Genomic DNA, 23,039 nt, shown 5'->3' on the forward strand with positions numbered 1-23,039 from the left:
GGGGGGGGGGGTACTGTTGTGGATAAAGGGTTTCAGGCATTCACAACAGAAAAGAGCCTTTGTTCTGCATTGCCTCAAGATTTATAGAATGGATCAATAATAAAGTTTAACTAGAAAAGTACCTGTGATAATGCTAGAGTTAATGCTTTTTGCTGGAAGTACTCGCTGAAGCTGTTTACTGAAAATGCTAAAGCAACTTTATGTGATGAGGGAATCTGATGAAAATGCAAAAACTATCTGCAAAATTTAAAATTTGCAAAAAGACTGGAAATTTAGTTCAAGAACTATGAAAAAGCGCTGAAGTTTACCTACATTTCTGAAAAAAATTGTAGTAAAATAGCTTATTGCTTATAAATGCCAATTTTGCCAAAATATTTAGCTTCTTGCTTAAATATGAGCTAAACTCCAACATAGTCTAAAAAACCATAGTAGATGCTAAGTTAGCAAAAAAAAGCTAGCTTGTTGCTTAAATACTAGCTAAACTCCAACATAGCCTAAAAATGCTCAAAAAACTAAATTAGCCAAAAACATTAGCATGTTGCTAAAATAGAAGCTAAACTCTAAATTAGCCTAAAAAAATTCAGTAGATAACAAGTTACCCAAATGAGCTAGCATAATGCTAATGTAACAGCTCAATGCCATCTTTTAAAATTACTATAAAAGATGAAAACATAGCCCATGAGTAAATACAAAGCTTGTTGGTAATCTCATAAATATACTGAATTTGAAGACTTTCTCATTCATATTCCTACGGGGCATATTTTGCTCAATATTTCAAAAACTATAAAGTTTATAAATACCAAAAATACAAGCAGTAATGTCCTGAACAAGCTGAGCGTTTTGATACCAAGTTTGCTGAAATCAGTGTGACTGATTTTACGTGCCCTAAAACATACAGAAAGGAGCAAGAGAATCGCTATAGTGTGAATGCTTACTAAACATTCCCACAATGAAATCATTGTGTGATATTTTAGGTAAATTATATGAAAAATATTATGCAAAAATACTCAAAGAAGTTTCTCCACTAATTATTTTAAAGTACATCAGTGGTGTATTATAAACCACTTGTATTCATAGAGTATATTGGTACATTCTATTTAACAGAAAGTGATATTTCTATAATAAAATAAGTTTTTGATGAATAATGAATAAATGTTTAAAAAAATGTTTCTTAAGTGAGACCCTTTTTTTTTTACTTTCTCTTAACTCAATTTACCGTCTGGACTTAATACAACCCAGACAGATGCTTGGATATTTGATCATTAGAATCATCTCGGCCTGAATCTAAATCTGAATGTCTTGACCTTTGACGTTTCTGCAATGTGATTATAAGGTCCTGAAACTACTCTAGAAGCTTTAACAAGTGTGAAAAATGTCCACTCACTTGAAATAAGTGAGTGGACAAACCCACACGGATGCTGCTGTTACGACAGCTTTGAACCTCCAGCACTGCTTCCCGGCTGTAGCAGACCTTTGTGTCCAAATTCCCTCACTACTCGCTGTTCAATGCTCTCTATAAGATATTTGCCATAGAAATATTCCAAAAGTTTCTGCAAAAACTAGTGTGCACTACATTGGCAAATATAGACCACAATGCATTGCATTTGAACGATTTGTCATTTGAGAAAAATGAGTGTGCATTATTAGCAAAAAACAAAAACATAAATAGTCTCTGTAAAATATTCGTAATTATTAGGTTTTTACTTTTACAAATCCAGAGCTCTGGAGAGTCCTGCACCATACAGGCTTTTAGGAGTTAGGGAGTAGTACGGGAATTGGGAATCCCAACAACAGTATTAGGATCAGCTGGAGCAGAAATCCCATGTAAGAGAAGCTAAGTGGGCAGAAGCTGACAACAGAAACCCCGCATCACAAAGAGAAGACCTGCTTTCATCCAGCACTTTGGTGACAACTGTGTGATCTCTTCCAAGAGTCTAAACCAGGAACATCTGCTGATCCTGGATGGACTCACGGTTTTTTAGTCAAACTGAGAATCCGTGGAGTTCCTTGATGCTCCGTTTGCACTGTAAACAAACCTGGGGCTTTTCTCCCCGCGATGAATCACGGCTCCTGTGACGGCTTACAACAGGTGTGCGCACTACAAAGGCGCATATATCCGCACGTTAGTCGTCACGCAGAGCTGAAACGCAAACATGTTTATGAGCGCTAGAGCACTAAAGGCAAAGGCTTTAAAGTCACATTCCTAAATGTGCTGCTCAAAACAGCCTCGAGTGACACAATCAGAGAGAAAATATCTTTAAGAAGTAGGATTATCCCTCCATCCCTTCAATTAACGTGTTCAGCTGTCTGTCAAGAACAGGAAGCGCAGTCATCAGCTGCTTTACTTCAGGTTTCCACGACTTTGAAGTCGTTTTTGAGAAAAACGGAGGATGTGAAGGAAAAAGAGAGAGCTGTTCACAGAGAGAAAAGAGGATTCTCAAACATCTACTTTTCAACCTTCTAACTCCTGTGTTTATGTTCTTTGACATACTGTAACTTTTTAAATGTCAGCATGATCATTCCAGTAGATTCTGGAGGAGAAAAGCGGCGAGAGCTCCTTTCTCAGACAGACATGAACGTTTTCACACTTTTCTCTCATTTAGTCTTCAAACCTTCAAGGAAAAATAAGTCTTAGTATTAAAGAATGAAAACAAAGATCTGATTGTGATTAAAGATTGATGTTAATTTACAAAATTGAACGCATTCTATATACGCTTTCCGGGGCTGCCGTGGTGCAGCGGTAGGGCGGTCGACTCCTGATTGGAAGATTGCAGGTTCGACTCCGCCTTGCCCGCCCATGTGTTGAAGTGTTCTTGGGCAAGAAACTGAACCCCTCATTGCCTCTGGTGGGAAGTTGGTGCCAGTGCTAAGTAGCGGAGCCACCATCAGTGTGTGAATATGTGTGTGACTGGAAAGTGCTTTTGGCCTTTGAGAAAGATAGTAAAATGCTATACAAGTATACGCCATTTACCATATACTATTTACAAGATACACAGTGTGACAGAGATTAATTGACAAGGTCAATTGAGAGGGAGACCACAAAACTGCAATATAGAGAGGGACAACTGTAAGTGGAATTAAAGCAATCGAGTTACAGCAATCTCCACAGAAAGAATTATAACAAAACCATTTTCAAATTAAGTGAATAAATAGTCTTTTGTCTCCTGTCACAGTTCAGACTGCAGAAACGTGGAATAAAAAGTCAGGTTCTATGTGGGTCGATTGGCCCGACTGAGAAAGTAAATATATACGTCTCTGTTAGGCCCAGTCCGAATTCTTCCCTTCTCCCTACCCCCTCCATTTGAAGGGGCATTTTTAGTGCAAGTGTGTCCAGAATTTTTTTTTTTTATTTTACCGTCCAAGCGGAGGGATACAAAGTCCTCCGTTGCGAGGGTAAACCGCTTTTCTTCCCATAGGTGCGCTCTGGACCACAGATGTTTACGGTACATTTAAATGGAAGTATTGATATTTTGTAATAGCATGACCTTTTTAAATTTATAAAACCGCTATTTTGTATATTTCAAGCAGTGGAAGCTCTGCGCTAACGCTAGGGAACCGGCGATTATTGGTAACGTCATCGACGAAAGTGACTCCCGAATTGTGAGACACTATTTTTTCACAACTCTTCGTTTGAAGGGCTAAAACGAAGGGGAAGGGAGGAGGGCTAGTGAAAGGGGGGGCCAGGGCAAATGTGGAGGAGGGCTGGATCCGGCCCGCGGGCCGTAGTTTGGGGATCCCTGTTTTAGAAGAAGTAAAGTAACACTACGTCACACAATTATATCTGAGAAAGTTTGACACTCATCCTTTCCAAGTCTATAGACTCATACTGCTTCAAACTTTACAATTGCACTGCAGCTCACAGATTTAAACCTTAAACTGTAAAGATTCTTCAAATTCTTTCAAATGTCACGAAGCTGCAGATTAGAGCAGCAGATCAACAACAGAGCTGAAGATGTAACTGTACGGCTTGACAATAATGTGCTGTAGGTAACTGACATTTTGAGTGCATGTGAAACAGCTCATGAATGTCTTATTATGTGATATATTCCTTAGCAGACGGACATTTAAAAGTAAAAACAAGCTAAAAAGCTTCTCGATTCCCCAGCACATGTTCACATGTTATCATCTGTCACTTGTTCCTCAGAGCCTGACTCTATGGTTCATTTTGTCCAACAGAAGCATCTTTTTCTGCACACAATCATGAAAAAAGCAAACATTCGCTGCACATACAGCATCCCCGCTGCCCTGACCCGCTGAGTCACCAAGTTGGGCAGAGATGCCTACAATGGCATGACGCACGCAGAGGCCATCCCTGCAGAGCACAGTGGGCTTGGCCAGGCAGTGGGGGGCATCGCACCTCCCTCTGTCACAGTGCCCTTCAGCTGAAGGAGATGTTCTAAAGATCAGCTTCTGTTTTTCATTCATGATCCACAAAGAATATGAACTCTGAGACACTCAAGACTAAATCAACTCAGCTTCACATAAAAACCAGATCCTGTTTGAAGGTATTAACCCTTTGACACCTGAGGCGTCATCGGTGACGCTTAAACACAAACACACTGTTACTTTTCAACCGTTAACACAATAATTCCAGCAGATTCTGAAGGAGAAAATCCGCTTTTCTCCTTCAGAATCTGCAGGAATGATGTTGATTGTGTTCACGGTTGAAAAGTGAAAGTAAATCAAAGAACGTAAACACTGGAGCTCTGGAGTTAAAGGGTTAACATCTCTAAATAGATTATTTCTCTTCACTCAGAGCTACAATACCTCTAACCTGCTCAGGTTGTAGTTTCAAAAACAATCATGTGCCTAAAGATGAGCATTTAACATTATATCAGTTTGATGGAGCTTGTCCTTTTTAGAAAAAATAAAAAAGCCTGTGTCATTTTCTAGGACATATTTTCTGCAGAGCAGCAGGAGTTCATTAGACAGCCTCCAGTGAGCAATATCAGAGCAGTTTTGAGCCAGACACCAATTCAGAGGAGGAAAATGAAGACGTTAATGGATCTATTCGTCTGCAAATGGAGGATTTAGAACTAGAGCGGAGCAGGAAGACTTTGGGCCGTCCAGCTCAGTGAGCTGTGTCACAAACTTTTTCAAACCGCAGGTTTTCGTCTGTTCTGGATTCATCACAATTTGAATAAATAAATGGTTATATATATAAAGTTTAATAAATAAATGATCAGAGTTTTTTCCACTGAAAATCAGACCAAAATGAATCATTTTATGGTCATTTAACAGTTTCTGCTAAGACATGTCTCATTGTTTTAATACCATTCCAATATGGCGTCGCTCTTTACGTATCTTGGACAATAGAAAAAAGCCTGCATGTCATCTCTAGTGATGTATACCCCATTGGGTGAGAGTGGTTGTCATAGAAATACAGACTCAGACCAACTCAAACCATGAGTTCTGGATCCAACATGGCTGACATTGTCTTTGATGTTCAAAGGTCAGTCTTTAGAAGAATCTGATCGAAGCACGTCTTTTTTCGAACTCAAGGTCTGTACCATGAAAAATTGGCAACTGAAGTGACTTCATATAGTTGGAGCCAGAAGTAAACCATTCTCTCTGGATGACATCACGCTCACTCGCTCCAGTCGTCATATTCAGTCGAGTTCTGCACAAACCAGAAATCTTCCTTTCCAAACCGTAAGAAGTCATCCAGGAAAATGTACCAAAGTCAACTAACAAAAACTTTGTGCAAAGAATTATTTGCTTTACATTCAAATGTGCAGAACAGATAAAGCTTCTAACAATAACATCTATTTCTCATGCAAGATCTTAACGATTGTGTGTATTTTTATTCTTCAAGTCTTTTTTTCCAGATTCTAAATTACAGAGGCTTTAAGCGTGTCAGCAAGTCTCCTATAAATTTCCAGCATGAAGGAAAAGTTCACACGTTCACATCAGGTTTGGCCTGTCCATCACAGATCTACTTTAATGGTGCAGCAACTATTATGATAATTACTTAAGGACTATGAGGCTTATTACTTTCACGGTTCAGTCGGCAGCCTGAAAGCCACACTATTATGGACTAATCTTCTAAAAAAAGAGGTATAAACAGAACACAAAAGGACCCCGGCTCCTGTGGCTTTTATTTTTTAGGAGGGGGGATCTTTAATGAGTCTGTTCTGAGTTTGAAAAAAGACGTGTTTTGATAAAAGGGACTTTTTTCCTTCTACAGACTTACCTTTGTACATCAAAGACAGAGTTGGGCTTGCTGAAGGCCCCTTCCAGAGCCGGGGTTTTAAGGAGACCAAACAGCCAGCTTCCAGCCATGCGCTGAATTCCTGCGCCCGTTAGGGGCTTCTGTAATAAAGCCTTCCTGCTTCACCTCCTGACACGTCTATTTCAAGCTGACCTTTCCTCTTAAATCTCTCGTGTCCCCTTCAGTCGATGCGCTCGCTCCGTTACAACCTTAGGTGCTTTCCTAACTGCTGCTTGATCTCTCGCAGGTGTGCGAGATGAACGCAATCGTGACGAACGATAATAGACGAACTTTGAAAGGTTTCCAAGACGGTCTCTTTCCGTTCGCCTTACCGCTTTGAAGTTTTGGCAGGAGAAGCGGCTGTGGCTCCTGGCTGGGACCTGGAGGCCGCCGTGCCCGTCCATGTGCGGCCCTCGACCCGACAAAAACCACCGGCGGATAGACTCCAGCAAACCTGAGCAGCCCGTGCCAAGCGTGCAGGTTCCACCGCCGCTGAGTGTTCTGACGGACTCTTCCCCGTCACATCCCTGTAATGGCCTCTGTGGGCTGTTGCCTGTACCAACATGACATGCTTCAGTCCTTTCCTTGCACTTCTCTCTTATCTCTCCTTCTTTCAGTCTGTCTTTGAAGACACAGACATCCCACAACTGTCTTAACCTCTTCCAGCCCCCCCCCCTCTTTCTGTAAGGGTGTCAGTGTCTGAGTCAACCCCTGATTCAGTTCCTCCTCCTGCTCCTGTGCAACAGATCTAACTGTAAATCCAAAACCCAATAAAGAAACGAAGTGAAAGGTCGGCATAGACGACAATCCCTTCAGACTAGTGTTCACGCTGCTGTGTGTGTGTTTTTAGTTTGCATCAGATACTATCCCTTCTAGCCCTTGTGCTATCTCATGGGGTCCAGATGACCCAAGCCTTACATTGACGTTTCATAAATCCTATGGATGAAGGTGGATTTCATGGACACAAGAAACAATCAAAAATCATTAAAACAAAAAAAAAGTTCAGCACATTGTCTTGTGGGTTCCAGATGACCCGACTCTCGTCAACATATCTAGCATTAAGGGCTGGATGTCTGAGTGTCTGTGGTGCAGAGGAAGAGTTGTCAACCTCTAATTGGAAGATAGCAGATTTGATTCCCACACCTATGTGTTAAAGTGTCCGTGGGAAGACACTGATCCCCGAATTGCTCCTGGTGGTTATAGGTAGTGCTGCCACAAACAATTATTCTAATAGTCGACTAATCACCAATTATTTTTTTTCAATTAGTTGAATAATCGAGTCATGCGCAAAGTGTATGTGGAGTACACATCTTAACCATCATTAGTTTTAAACTAACTAAAAATTATATATATAGCTTTACCTGCAATAATGCTGGTGTGAATGCTGTAAACTGAACTTTGGTGCTGAAGATGCTAGTGCTGATAGATGAAGATGCTGAAATTGATAGCTGAAACCAATGAAGCTGAAAGCTGAAATCGTTGAAGCCAATAGCCAAATGTTAAATGCAAAATTAGCCTAAAAAAACTGAAACAATCTTAAATTAGCCAGAACAGTTAGCATGTAGCTGAAATATTAGCTAAACTCAAAATTAGCCAATAAAATCGTATTAATTGCCAAAATATTCCAAAACGCTAGCATAATGACATTTTGACTTTCAACTTTACTACACTCTGGCTCCATATAAAATAAAGTAACAACTAATTGACTATTAAATTAGTCGTCGACTACTGTCAATGTCGATTACTTGTCGATTCATAGACTAATAGTGGCAGCTGTAGCTGTAGGTTGGTGCCTGTGTTCGGCAGTATGTGAATGCGTGAGTGCATAGGTAAATGGGACTGTGACAGTAAAGCCTGGTTTCCACTGAGCAGACCAGACGGGACATGTTTCTATGGACCTACGACCAGAAATGGTACCAGTCGGTCCTACTTACTGGGTCGATTTTGTAATGGAAACGCTCAGAAGTCCTGGACCGCTCAATGGAAACGAGACATTAGTTCATAAGGTTTATAGCTTTTTCATATTTTTAATTTGTTGACGATGGATTATTGTTATGTCATCAACCACATTTATTTTGAAATTGCAAGTAAAGTAAAGATCAAAACTACCACTAGTCTTTGACATTATCTTTACTTGTTTTAATACATTAAAACAAGCTTAAACACAAAATCTTCAACATACTGTAACTTTTCAACCATTAACATGATAATTCCAGTAGATTTATCCTGTTAATGGCTGAACAGTTACAGTAAATCAAAGAGCATAAACAGCTCTGGTGCTGAAGGGTTAAATAACAGATTTATTAAGATAAAGAAATGACTATTTTAATGCAAAAGTTCACAAACAATAAACACTTAAATATATTTGAATGTCTTTGCTGTAGATTTGGTTCAGTATTTAGCAGCACACACACACACTAAATGTGGGAGGTGTGAGGAGTTTTGTAAAAGATCACAATCTTTTCAAAGTCAGCCACTTTTACACATGCATCCATATCACAGCCTCTGTGTTGGAACAGGTTATTGAGCTAGAAAGCAGGATTATGATTATTAAAGCAAAGAGTATACTGTATGTGAGGCACAACTCAGTGTCACTTCTTTGACTGCAGCCGCTGAGATCTCATTGGGTTGTTTTCAGTCTGAATACACCTGAGCGGACTCTGACCATCTTTTGAGGTGGTCTCGGTTAATTTCCAATTGCACTGACTTTTGGTTCACTCTAAATCTGAACAGGCTTCATGCTCTTATTGCTTCTCACTGTTTTCCCGACAAATAAGAGAACTATCCCAACAAGGATTACAAATAGCAAGACTTTCATTAATCTTTCTCTCATTGGTTTCCCTCATAATTCCTGGCCAATGACTGAAGAGATCTTTAGTCAGATGGTTTTGTTTACAAGCCTTGGTTCAAAACAGAAATGTCTGGTTGACTTACAGACTAAAACAAGGTTAAACAAACTCGGTGCAAACTTGTCGAGTCTGACCATTAAAACAATCCAAACTTTAATCAACTTAAATGTGTCTAATGAAAAGATTGCATTAACTAAACTTAAATATTAAAAAAGTCATTTTTATGTCTCTAAGTAAATCATTATGTCCTCATGTGTTTTTTTCTCAGTAAACATGATTTTCTTCTTACCACCCAAACAAATATGATCATGTTGACCCAGCAGGCGTCTGGTTAGTTGTGCTGAATGGACTTTGGCAGTTTGTAATTAGACTAGCCATCTTATCGGCTCATCTCTAGACTCTGTCAATAACCTTCTTTGCTTCTGTGTCCCTTATTCTCTGTGCCACGATGCAGATAAAGACGGCCCTGAAAGGAAGTAAAAATGGAAGAAAGGCCGGCCTCCCTACGGTATCATGATAAATTCAAGACGACTGAAAAAATTGGTTTCATTGACTTGGCTACCTCCATCATGAGCTTCATTCAACTGACCGAGGTGACCCTCCCAGCTATGCATTTTATCTCAGGGGCCCAGATCCTTCTGAATATTTAGTACATCTGCAGCTTGTCATCACACTGAAAAAGCTAATAAAGCACACTGAGAGAGGCCTTTCCTTGTGCTTGTGAATAACAAAGACACAGGCAAACAGAGAGACTTTTGTACCACAGAACACTGGTGTTTAGTTGCTTGACTCCACATACAAACAAATAACTAAAGCCAAAACCAGGTGAGGGTTATTGCCCCAAACAGTTTTCTCTAATACTAATTGTTCGCTTGCAATCCAACACCGTCTACAGCTGTTGAGACACAGATTTACTGATACAGCACACAATGGAGACAGGAAAATCTCAGGGAGTTCTCCAGTTGCAGTTTTTAGAGGGAAGGTAGAGATAAGAGGTGTGAAAACTAGGGCTGGGTTATCGGTTATAATTTCCAGAAACGATTCGATTCACAAGAGCCTGAATCGATTCAATTCCGATTTTTTACGATTCTTTCAATTCAATTCAATTAAATTTTAAGTTTACAAATTTTTACACATTTGTTTAAAAAGAGATTAAAAATCTATTTTTATTATTATATAATGAAATTGTTAACATCATACAGTGTTACATGGATTCTCTAAAGGAGAAGTTCTAACTAAAATTTTCAGATCATTAACATTGGAAACATTGTTCTGCTTCTCCTGGATGAGAAGGTTAAGAGTTAGCATTAGCCGTCCCATGGGAAATTCTATTGAACGTTAGCATCAATCTAGCGGACTTTAGCTTTGTGTGCTAAATTAATTCATATATTTAGTGAATCGATTATGGATCTATTAAGATTAAATTGATTCAAATCAATTAATCAATTTTTTTAACCTAGCCATAGTGAAAAAGTCTCACTGAAAGGAGGATCTACGTTACAAATTTAAAGTTCCTCTATGACAATTTTTTCGTTTAAAAAAAACGTTCCAGCAGTTCTTTAATTATCACTATGAAGATTTTCACCAAAATCCCACAACCTAAATATCTTAAAAACCCATTTTTCATGTTGATCTGAAGCCCCTGTTTCCAAAATCTCCTCTGAGGGGGCGTGGCTTTTGGTGCTGAACTGAGTAGTCCCGCCCCTAATACCCTCTATCTGATCATTATAGCTTTCTGTCTTACTAGCGTAAATCTTAACCGCTGCAGCATAAAAACATCCATCAATCTGGGTAATGTCCAGCCGTATGGTTCTGATCCGGATGTCAGCTGGACGAGGAAGTGAAGATCTTCATGGACAGAACTTCCTCCAAAATCCTGATTCTTTCTCCTTCCAGTTCACCAAAGACTCTTTTAGCTAATTCTCCAATGTTTATTGACTGTGATCAATACATTCAATCATTGGTTTCTCAGAGTTCTTGATAAAATAATCAAAGCTAACATCAAAATGCTCTTTCATTGATTTACAATCCTTTCCAACTGCGGTCAAATGAGCCGCCGTTCACATTTCCGTGGTCACATCAAGAAGCTCTGTGGAGTCTGGTGGAGATTTTCCAGCGTTCTCAGTCCTGCTACCGTAAGTATTGTACAGGGTCCCTACAAGTTTCTTCAAGTTAAATTTAGGACTTTTAAAGACCTTTTTAAGACCAAGCATGTCAAAAATTAAGACCAATTTCTTAGACTATTTCCCCATTTTAATAATCATTTCCTGTTCTATCAATTTATCCCCATTTTTTACAAAATATTGACATTTTAAAAAATGTAAATATTACTGGAGAAATTTAAATTTTCTGACCAAAACTGTTGCTTCTTATCTTGTTGTTTGTGGTCTGTGCCGTGATGCTTTAGAGCTCTTCTTGTTTTAATCAAACGGAGGTGGATATTCAGCGTATTAGAGCATAACAACTGGTTTTCCCAATGAAATTCACATAATTTAATCAAAATAATCTCAGTGGAAAAAATTAAATTTTTGACACAAAATGTGAAATTTCAAGCAGCACAATTTTTAAAGTTCGGATATCAAAATTCAAGACATTTTTAAGGCTTTTTAAGGTATTATTTCCAAATTCAGAAATTTAAGGATTTTTAAGACCCCGCAAGAACCCTGATGGAATGAAATTAACAAAACAAAAAAAAATCCAGTGACGGCTGATTTGACCACAGAAATGTGAACGAAAATGATTTCTTATCACATTTGTTCTCTTTCAGAAGAAAAATGCCACAAATACATGTTAAACTAAAAACTATGATTTTCATCCAAGGGGGACTTTAAACAAAAACAAACTGCAGGAACATACAGCTTTGTGGCACCTGGTGCTTGACCTCTTCACCGACCTGGAAGTGTTCAACCTACCAGTTTCATGGTGAAATTATTCTGCTCCCAGCGACACAACATCAAGCTCATGTCGGTTCCTGCCGCGTCCTCCTCCAGACACACCTGCCACACATTTAGGAGGACTGTCAGCGGCCCCGCCAGGCCCTCACATGACTCATGGAGTTGAGTGCTCAACAACTCCGCAACTATCCATGATGTGAGATAATCCCAGTTGATTGCAGCCTTAATGAGATAAAGTTCCAGAAGGATAGTGGAAATGCTGCTGGCTGGAGTTCTTGGAGATCTTCGCTCTGTGCCTCCAGCCTTTCCCCACACCGGGACTGGGAGAAGGGAAAAATAAACGCTGGAGGTGAAAGGCAGGAGGAGCTCCACAGCCTCTGCTGTCGCTCTGAGAGGCAGCCAAACTAAATGCGCCGGGAGGAGGAGGAGGAGGAGGAGGAGGAGGGGATACGCTCTCCTCCCTTGCCCACAGCAACACATTGTGCCATTGCTTTTGAATGGACCATTGATCATATGGGGAGGAGACAAAAAAGAAAGGGACAGACCTCCAAACCTTTTTTAACCCCTCCCCCAACAGCCTGACTAAGACCTAATACCAGTTCATGGACACCAACCAAAGACAAGCAGAAAAGACCACTTCAGCTTCATCCACATTTCCTGTTTATGACCAAATATATTATTCAAAGAATTATTTTCTCCAAGATGCTGTTTGAGGAGAAGCCTTCACAATCAGCCGAGTATTGACGTGCATACTGGATCAACTTTGGGGTCATACTCTGAGCATGCTCATATGAATGAGGGTGTGCTTGAGAGTCCACAGTGCAGGATGCCCTGCGTTTGAGCATGCTCCAACCCCCTGCACGCGCTCCCCACCGCTGACCACAAATTACAAGCCAAATTTCAACTTTGGGAAAGGCCCAAGGTTTACAGAGAGTTCCCACAGCCGAGGGATGCTTGATCACTTCCAGCAGGCTGAGCAAGAAAAAAAAAAAAAGAAACAAACAGTCATGCTGGGTCTATAAACCCAATAAAGCAGCAATTTGTGACATTTTTACTAGATATAACAGTCAGATGTGTCTCTGCTGTCAATTTCACAACTGAGATCGAACTTCTAACGCCTTAAGTAGTGGTTATAAACTAGCAACAATTAAGTTGAATTGGTTGAAAAAACAAAATTGATATTTGCCAGAATTTTGCCCCTTCTGCTGTAGCTAGATAAGAAGCAGAAGTCAATTTAAGTTTTTTTAGGGGTAAATGTTTATTCTGATATTTGTGTATTTTGAGGAGGCACTTTTCCTATTCTCTAAGTGTCTTTTAGCAAAAAGAAATACCACAAAAAAATAAATAAATTCACAAATATCCTGTTAGGTTTAAATAAATCATCAAATCCAGTGTTATCTCCAAAAATGTGGAAATTGAGTTTTAAACTTTTTGGGATATTATGATTAAACTGATCCAGTTCTTAGGATTTGGTATGAATTTATTAAACTAAATTTCGATTAGCTGTTTTCATTTGCATTATGCAAGCTGTTTAGCTTGTTTTTTTAAGCTAATTTGCCGTTTAGCTAATATATTAGCTACTGTGCTAGCTATTTTAGCTAACTTATTAGCTGTTTTAGCTAATTTAGATATTCTTCTAAGCCTAAATCCGAATTCTTCCCTACCCCTCCATTTGAAGGACCAGTTTGAGTTCAGTTTTCTAATTTCATCCTCCAAGCGGAGGAATACAAAGTCTTCCGTCGTGAGTCTAAACGGCGTCACACTGTGAAGCACTTTTCCTCATGTGGGTAAGCTCTGGACCACAGAAGTTTACATTTAAATGTAAATAAAGATTTTTATTTTTTATAGCACGACCTTTTTAAAGTCATAAAATCACTTTTGTTATATAGATTCAAGCGCTAGAAGCTCCGCGCTAAAGCTAGCTGACCGGCGATTATTGGTGATGTCATCCAACGATGTGACGTCCCAAATATGAGACACTGTTTTTTCATAACTCTCCGTTTGGAGGGATAAATGAAGGGGAAGGGAGCAGGGGAAGAATTTGTATTTGGCCTGATTTTCTGCTAGCTTTTATTGCTAATTTTAAACTCTTACTTTTTAAAGATAATTTAGCATTTTCGCAAATTTAGACATTTAGACTGACATCTTCAGCCATTTATTGAACTATTTAGTAAACTTTAACTACTTCAGCAACAGCAAACAGCTGTAACATTTTAAGCTATCAGCGCTAGCATCTTTAGCAATGAGCTTTAGCATCTTCAGTGACTGCAGCTTACAGCTTTCATGCTTGCAGTATAATGCTATATTATAAAGTTATTGTTTGCTAGATACATTTATTAAGCATTTGTATATTAAATTGAGAAAAAGTGTTAACTTAGCTGCTTGAATTTGAGTTTATCATCTAACATTCAACTTGCTGTAACTATTCAACTGTTAAAACGATCAATGTAATTCCAGCAGATTTCAAAATATTAAAGTAAATCAAAGAACAAAAACACTTGTTAATTTCTACAGGAGAAGAAAAGACAGGTGAACTAAATGATTCTCCAACACTATTTTCTGATGGACAGACTGACAGATGAGGTTAGACAGGAATTTCTTAGGACCATCATGTTTGCAGATGACATTGTGAGGTGTGGTAAGAAAATGGAGCAGGTGGAGGAACAATTAGAGAGGTGGAAGTTTGCTCTGGAAAGGAGAAGAATGAAGGTTAGCCACAGCAAAATAGAGTATCTGAGTTTAAATGAGAGGGAGTCAAGTGGAACAATTACAGGGAGCAGAAATGGAGAAGGTGGAGGACTTTAAGTACTACGGGTCAAAAGTCCAGAACAACAGAGTGTAGGGACGAGGTGAAGAAGTGTTGAAGCAGGTTGGAACAGGTGGAGGAAGGTTTCAGGTGTGATGTGTCACCAAAGAGTGTCAGCAAGACTGAAAAGGAAGGTGTAGAAGACTGAGGTGAGAGAACCCATGCGGCCAGAGCCTTTAAGAATAAGACGAGGCAGAGCTGGAGGTGGAAGAGATAAAGACGTAGGTCACATGAGTTAAAGTGAAGACCCGGTGGGCGGATCCAGCCCACCCAGTAATTCTATCCGGCCCTCCAGATCATTTTATTTTATTGTTATTATTGGCACGATGTTATCTTGTGGCAATTTCTAACTTGTATAATTTTGACAAAATATATTTCAATGGATGGTAACATATTGAAAGTTATTTAAGGTTTAAGTTTATTTATTCTGGAATAATATTCCTGCCTTTTTATTATTCATATTTAGGTTAAAAACTTGTGGTTTTCAGGTTTTAGGAATTAGCCTTCTGCTAGTCTTTTTGGACTATTTTGGCTTTTACTAACATTTTTAGACTATTTTGAAATTTAGCTAATATTACTGCTACATCTTAGTTGTTTTGACTAATTTAGGCTTTTTTTGCCTTTTAAGCTGTTTTGGAGTTTAGCTACTATTTCAGCTACATGCTAGCTGTTTTGGCTAATTTAACCTTTTTTTGTTTGTTTTTTAGGCTGTTTTGGAGCTAGGCTAATATTTCAACACTAGCTGTTTTGGCTAACCTAAGATTTTTTCATTGTCTTTTTTTTAGTTTTTAGGCTAATTTGGCATTTAGATAATATTTTAGCTGGCTATCAGCTTCAGAGTTTTCAGCTATCAGCACTAGCAATTTTAGCGGTCAAATTCAGCTTACAGCATTCACACTAGATTATCACAGGTAATGCTATATATCTCGATCATAATTATGTTAAAAATTTAGAGTTTTAAAGTTTTAAAAATGTAGTTTTAGAGTGTTGAATAAATGTTTATCCTGTTCAGCCCGCGACCTAAGGTGTGTTTTGGATTTTGGCCCCTTGTGCGATTGAGTTTGACTCCCCTGACATCAAGGGTCTGATGAGGATGAATACAGGATCAGGAATTAATCCATCAAACGAGCAGTTTAGGTTGGATGCTTTAGAGATGAATGCAGCAGATTGAGATGTTTGGACAAGTTGAAAGGAGAAATAGTGATGATGGTGGTAAAAGGATGCTGAGGTTGGAGCTACCAGGAAAGAGGTGTAGAAGAAGACCAAAGAGGAAGTTCATGGGTGTAAGGAGGACAAGAGGGTGGATGGAGTGAACAAAGAGGATGGAAATGGAGACTGTTTAGAAGTGGGCAGATGATTTTCAGTGGCGCCCCCTAAAGGAGTTTTATGATCTGAGGATCAAGTGACACCAATGAAAAAGAAACGTTCCTACATTCTGATTTTCCTGTAAGTTGACATCAATTTGTGGGATATCCGACCAGTATCTATGGCTTCGTAACCTTGGACACAATCCTCTGGGGAGGGTGACCGCAGCTTTGCTGACCTCGACCTACTGGGGTTCTACGTTTTCCCTCCCCCTTTGACTCTTTCTTCTCGACAAACTCTGATTGTATTAGCTCTGACCCCCAGGGGGTGCCACTCATAATGCAATCTTTTGCACATGAACAGGTCCTATGTGACAACAAGCACACTGAAACAGGAAGAGAGAGAAACCAAAGTGAAGGAGTGCACTTTGCGCAGAGATCAATGGTAGCACGTTGGCTCAGAAGAAGCAGATGCCCGGTCTTAATTAATATGGTTATGTCCTTAGTCATGACCTCACACAGGAAGGAGAGGGGACGACCGCACAGGAAGTGGAACCTGATCGAGGTGCATTAGGAAGAGATGAGGTCATCACTGGAGCCAACTGCCACATGATCTCAGTATGTCCTCAAGAAAACATGTTTGAGCATTTAAACAGGAAGTTGTGTTCTCAGTACCTTCTTTGTGTGAATGAATTCAATAATATATAGCAGATTTAGCTAAATTAGACGTGCTCCCAGATTTCGATGCTAACTGGGCATTTAAACTTTTTACTAGCATTCTGCTAGCTTGTTTTGCTCATTTTTAATGCTTTTATTTTTAAGGCTAATTTAATGTTAGACTTTTTTTTCAGCCATATGCTGGTTCTTTGGGGCACTTTAGATAGGCTACTCTTCTTTTCCTTTTTTCATGCTAGTTTAGCCGTTATATTTGCATGATGCTAGATTATCGAAAAAATAAATCAGTTTTTTAAAGCTAATTTGGAATTTGACATTTAAAATTATATTAGCAGTATATGTTAGATTTTAACATGCTTTTTTTTGCTTTTCTGATAATGTCTTTATTCAAATTGTTGTGAATCCAAAGCAAAAAAATAAATAAAAATAATAAATCTTTTGTGACAAAAAAAAATATGTTGGTGGGCCACAAGCTCACTGGTACAGCCCATTTTGATGCATTCACTTGTAGACAAATAGATCCATGTATTATATTTAGATTTTTCATATTGCTTACCATAATTGTTGAATCATTAATGTGAGGTTGGAGGAGCAGCAGAGCATGTAAACAGAGAGCTCTCAGCAACTCCTGCCGCTCTGCTGAAACTGTCTTAGAGAAAAAAAAACATATTTTTGTGTATATTTTGGCTAAAAATGGCATAACCATGATTAAAAAAGAAAACACTAGAAATGATTCTATAATAGATCAAAAGATGATCAGACTGAGACTCTAATCCAATAAAAATAGTATGGAGGTGTTTCCAAAGCACATTCCTAATAAACGTTTGATCTGAGTCCTGAACATAAATCCATCTACAACCGCCAGCTCATTTTTATGAGGTGAAACCCACATATGTGACTGTGGCATAAAGGTCATTTTTGATCAATCTTCAGCCATTATAAGGACACACAGCACTGATCTTATCTTTTGGAGAACCCCCCCCCCCTTCCTGCAGTACAGCTGCAGCCTTCAAGCTTGCTGCAATCTCTCCATCAGACAGCAGTCTGTCTTTGCCTGCGGCTGCAGCTGCAGCAGCTCGGCCTGATAAAAATGCAGAGCAACAACCTCTGTGTTCTCAGAGAGGACACACACAGGTATGCTCTTATCAACTCGGACTTCCTCCTGCCTCTTGCAGATAGGAAGTAATGAATATAGTTGGATGACAGCAGTAAAAAGAAGCAGTTTCAGAAATCCAAAAGCGCCTCTCTTCATAATTATCTATCTGTGTGAAAGCGAGTCCCAACACGTCTTTTTCCTCTGTATGAACTCTCAGTCTGTTAAAACCTTGTTATTCCCTTTGAGCAATGAGCTCCCTGACAATGAGCCAATATAACGTCCATTAAATCTGGCCTCAACTCGCCGTGCCTCTTGAAGAGACATATGTGTGTGTGGTCCTTTTGTCATGGTAATGAAGAAAGCCAATATTATGTCACCCAAGATCCCCCACCCGATCTGCCAAGCCCTGCACAGGCAGAAAGGCATTAGCAATCCAATACAGCACTGCTGGGCTCCTCCATTCACTCTCACCTGCTTTGGTCTTCAGGAGACTGGAAGTAAAACGCAATCATGGCTTTTCACCGCATGCAAATTGGAGGATCTTTAGTCAGGATCAAAAGAAGATGGTTGATTCTAAACACCATTTTTAGGAATTAGAAGTTTTTTTATTTCAAGAATATGACTAAATAAACTTCATATATTTCATTTACTGCTTTTACCATCTAACACTGGCCTCTTACCAAAACATTCATGGTCTGGATTTCATGGAATGAGAGAAATCAAATTACTTTTGTGACACTATTGAAGTAATTAGACAAATTCACATATTTTTTTTTACAAGTGAAATAATTCCAACTTTAAAGAACATGATGATCATTTATCCCTTTATTGTAGCTCTTTGGCTTTAAAGAAGAATGCAAACCTTTTTAATTAACAATAGATTAGTTATCTGAGTTTTTTCATTTTTGTTTAGATTTTTAACAACTTAGCAAAATGATGGAAAAGCTTCAGTCTACAATCAGATGGATTTGTTATTTTTTTTAAAAGGCTGAAAGATATATTTTTATACTTTTCTAGATGCTATTCAGAGGTTAAATTCTTAAAGAATACAATTGAATTTAAATGTGTAGACCTTTTAAAATATCTGCATTCTACTCTGAGGTTGTTTACATTTGGCAGTAAGAGTGATTGGGACCCATCCACACCACTTTATAAAGATAAAAATATGAACATTTAAGTGTTTGGGTGCAGGATATCAGACTATGGAATAATCTTTAAAAATCAATAAAAGAGTCAAGTTCAGTTATTACATAAAAAAGAAAAACAAATGCTCACACAATATGAATTTTTAGGATGTTGAGAATGTTTTAAACACACAAAAAACTATGAGGTTCTTGGTTTATTCTCTTGTTGTTTCTTGTTGGTTTAGCTGTTTTTTCTTGTTTTTGTTTTTATTTCTCTGCTTTAGTTGGTTTTGCCAGCCAGTTGACATATTCATGTTACAAAACAAAGAGATAGTTTTGGTTAAAAAGACTTGATTGATTTACTTAAATGGGCAGAGATAGTAAGTCTTCTCGTTTCTGTCCTCTTTCTTTTTTTTACCAAGGACGGCAGTATTAAGATTGTTTTGTTGTGCGCTATGAAAATAAAATAAATAAACTAAACTAAAATGAGAAAATGATGCAGGCAGATGAAAATTCAGAGTTTAAATTATGTTTCTTAATTTAAGTCAATCAGCTGCAGTAGGAGTATTTTATTTGAATCCGTCTTTTATTTTGAAAGGAACTTGTGTGGGCTGTTGTCAAAAGTTCCTGTTCTCACAGAAACATGTAACACTATGAAAGTTAAATTATTGCAAATATTAAAAAAATAAACGTTATATATATTTATCAGTACAAAAAGCAGTGTAATTTACTGTACACTGGCTGTTATTCAGCTAGAAACTGGACCATTTGGTTATTTTAGCCTTTAAAGGTTGCGGTTTAAATAATTCCACATCATCGTCATCAGACAGCATTTGTGCCTCCTTACCTTTTGAAAAAGATTCTGCGTTGGATGAATCTTTGAGCTCATAAGAAGTCTGACGAGGATAAATGAAGACAAGTTCATTTAACAAAAATGTTACATAAAAAACATGGGGTTGTTCATAAAAAAATGAATTAAATTGGCCATTTTCCATCTCACATGCTCAAGAATAAGACTGTCACTGAGGCATCCCTCATGCTGATGACTGCAAATCTAAAGGCCAGCTCTGTGTGTATTACAGCTCCTTTGGATACATATTAGCCTAGCAGTCACTGATTTGCTAGTGTTTCCATCCATCCACATAAACTGGTCTTTACCTTTGCATAACTGGAATTTGGCTTAAAGGCTAAAATGATTTAGAACAATGACTCCAATTAAATCTAAATTTATACTCTGTGTGCATTAAGCTTTTACTCTGAAGTTTAGACAGCAGCTGCTTATCACATCTGCACACTTTAAATGTCAAGCATGTTGCTCAGAATGGACACATGAACAGCTTTAGCATGGATTTGAAGGTTCTTTTATTAGTTTAGAGACGTTTAAATGGAATATGACTTTCATATCGATCAGATTTTCTTTTATTTTATGATCCTCTCAGAATCCTCAGGTGCAGGTCTGCTGGTGGTCTCAAAGGTCAGAACAAAAACCCACGGCGAGGCCACATGTCAGCACTGTGGAACAGCCTGAGGATGCGACAGCTTCATCCACAGAGGAGGTTTTAAGAAAAAAAAAATATTTTTTCAAGTTTGTGTTTTAATTTCATTTAATTGACCGTTTTTTAATTTAAATTATTGATATTTTTAGCTATGTTTTACTGTTTATTTAATTATCTAATGTACTATGCTAGATAAATAAAGTTGGATTTGAATGGAATTTAAATTCGCTTCACACAGCATAAATATTTATTTCTTCAAAGTGATGTAAGCTTTCAAAAACAGATAAAGAATCCCAAAGCACACGAGATAATTAAAACAGCAATGCTGTAAAAGGACTTGTTGCCTCTTCAGCACACTATTCAGTTTTAGCACACATGGTTTGAACACAGCTGCTCACTTTTATGAATGGAAAACAGATGAATGGACACAAATGCATGACTTAAGCCGACCACTAGAGGGCAGCAGAGAGCAGGGAGCTGGGGGATGACAGGTTAAAGGTCTGGAGCTGATGAGGACGAGTCAGATATGATTACTCCAGAGAAGAGAAACAGTTCCATCCCGACACCGGGATCCTTCTAGCACTTTTCAAAGCCACACAACAGATTTGTGACATCGTCTGTTAACCAGATCATGAAAACCCTCCTGGTTTCTCCTCCTGCCTCCTGCTGCTCTCACTGCATTATGCATCAGCTCTGCATTACAGGTGTCCACAGCATGTTGTGCGTGCTTGGAGCCAACTGGGCCATCCAGCTGGAAGCTGGGATGTGCGTGAGCCAGTTACTCTTCTCTTGGACTTTACTAATCCCCCAGATAACCACTGACTTGCTCTGTCAGTACTTAACAGCATTAGGATCACCTTTCATTGTATTTGTTGACGAGGTTCACCTAGTTTTTACAGTCCTTCTCTTATTTATGCTACTCATTTCCTTTTACTTTTGTCATATTTTGGTTTTGATTGCCCCACATGTGGGCCTGGATCCTATGAAACCCCTATGATCAGAGATACATAAACAGCCATTGGGACTTGGCACAAGTAAGTAAGCAGGTAATGATGACAGAGACCACAGAGCCAGACTCTGAAAGTGAGCGATTCATTTTTAAAAGAAATTCTCTGATGAAAATGGTGCTTTAACATTTTTAGCATTGGTAATTTTAGTTTGAGGGTGTGAGGGGCTGTAAGCTAGTGGGACAACCTGTAAACAGAGATCTCTCAGCTCCGCACCAACAGTCCTGCCCACAACTCAGAGGCGAATTTCTAATGAACTTCTACCACTCTACAGAAACTATGTCCTAGAAGACAACACTGTTTTTTTTTTTTTTACATTTTGGCTAAAAACTGCATAATCATGATATAAATACCACTGGGAACTCCTTAACAATAGATCAAAAGATGATCAGAGTAGGGCTTGAACATATACATCTCTATGTAGCCATGACTGTTCTCAGTTCACTCTGAGAGTTCACTGCAGTCACATCCACCTGCACAAGGGTAGGAGTGTTTCAAACCATCACCAATTCTTCCTAATCACTTGTTCAAACCTTCCTAAAGTCCAGTTCTGTAATTTCCAGAAAAATAGGAGGAGAAATCATTTCCAAGAGGTGCACCAACCTTTTTTAAACGGCCCACTTCTCCACTAAATTTAGAACTGTGCTGTGGTTATCTAATACCTAAGTATGAGTTTGACTGGACACTGGTTCCTGTTATGTTTTCATCCATTCTCAACTAAAAACAAGTTAAAGTTGCCTGTAGTATAGGATGCCCGTAGTATGCTAGTAGGATGCCCGTAGTATGTTACTAGAATGCCCTTAGTATGCTAGTAGGATGCCCGTAGTATGTTACTAGAATGCCCGTAGTATGCTAGTAGGATGCCCTTAGTATGCTAGTAGGATGCTCGTAGTATGTTACTAGAATGCCCGTAGTATGCTAGTAGGATGCCCGTAGTATGTTACTAGGACGCCTGTAGGACGTCTGTAGACCAAAAAGGTTCCAGCTCAGATCCTTAATTTGTAGTTTTTCTTTCTGAAGATTTCAGTGATCCAAACTGCTCTACAGATTAACATTCATAAACTGTTTTTATGTTTTTAATTGCTTTTACTGGGAAAGTATGAAAAAAGTAGCCCACTGTGAAATCTAATTGTGTTTACAGCTGTTAGATAACATATACTAAATACTTTTTCATGTTTTCTCCAGGGGTGGAGCTATGGGGGCAAGAGAGGGGTGCTGCCACATGAAAAAAAGCTTTGCCCTCATAATTTTTGAGCTAATATCATCAATTCAAGCTTCTTTAAGTATAGAAATATCACCTCAGGTAAAAGAACAGCTGTTTTAATATTCATAACAATATTTAAAAAACTGTTAAAACTTGTAATTTTGACATTTTCATTTGTAACGCCCTTCTACTCTTGTTCTCATTTGACACCCTTCCGAAGTGTTCTGCCTACCATAACAGATCTTCTAGCTCCGCCCCTGATTATATTACTAAATATAATTCATATAATAGCAACTAATGAAAGTAAAGCAGATGTAAGTAGCATCACAGAAAAAGGGGCTCCAAGCCAACAGTGAGTCAAAGACTTTGGGTG

General features: G+C 38.6%; 1 protein-coding gene across 9 annotated transcripts in view; it reads right to left on the minus strand.

Moving 5' to 3' along the window:
• The window catches only part of nav2a (neuron navigator 2a), a 235,859-nt gene that overhangs the window by 95,689 nt on the left and 117,131 nt on the right, over nt 1-23,039 (minus strand). The window contains exon 1 of one of the 9 annotated variants that reach the window (XM_036217059.1): nt 11,973-12,227. The exons of 7 other annotated variants lie outside the window; for them this stretch is intronic. In XM_036217059.1, coding sequence (XP_036072952.1) covers nt 11,973-12,023 — 51 coding nt within the window. In that variant the 5' untranslated portion in view covers nt 12,024-12,227. Of the gene's footprint in view, nt 1-6,543; nt 6,747-11,972; nt 12,228-23,039 lie in introns of those variants that run through there. One more of the 9 variants, XM_036217058.1, reaches the window with a different exon arrangement.

This window comes from Oryzias melastigma, linkage group LG3, assembly GCF_002922805.2.
Source record: "Oryzias melastigma strain HK-1 linkage group LG3, ASM292280v2, whole genome shotgun sequence".
Lineage (NCBI taxonomy): Eukaryota > Metazoa > Chordata > Actinopteri > Beloniformes > Adrianichthyidae > Oryzias > Oryzias melastigma.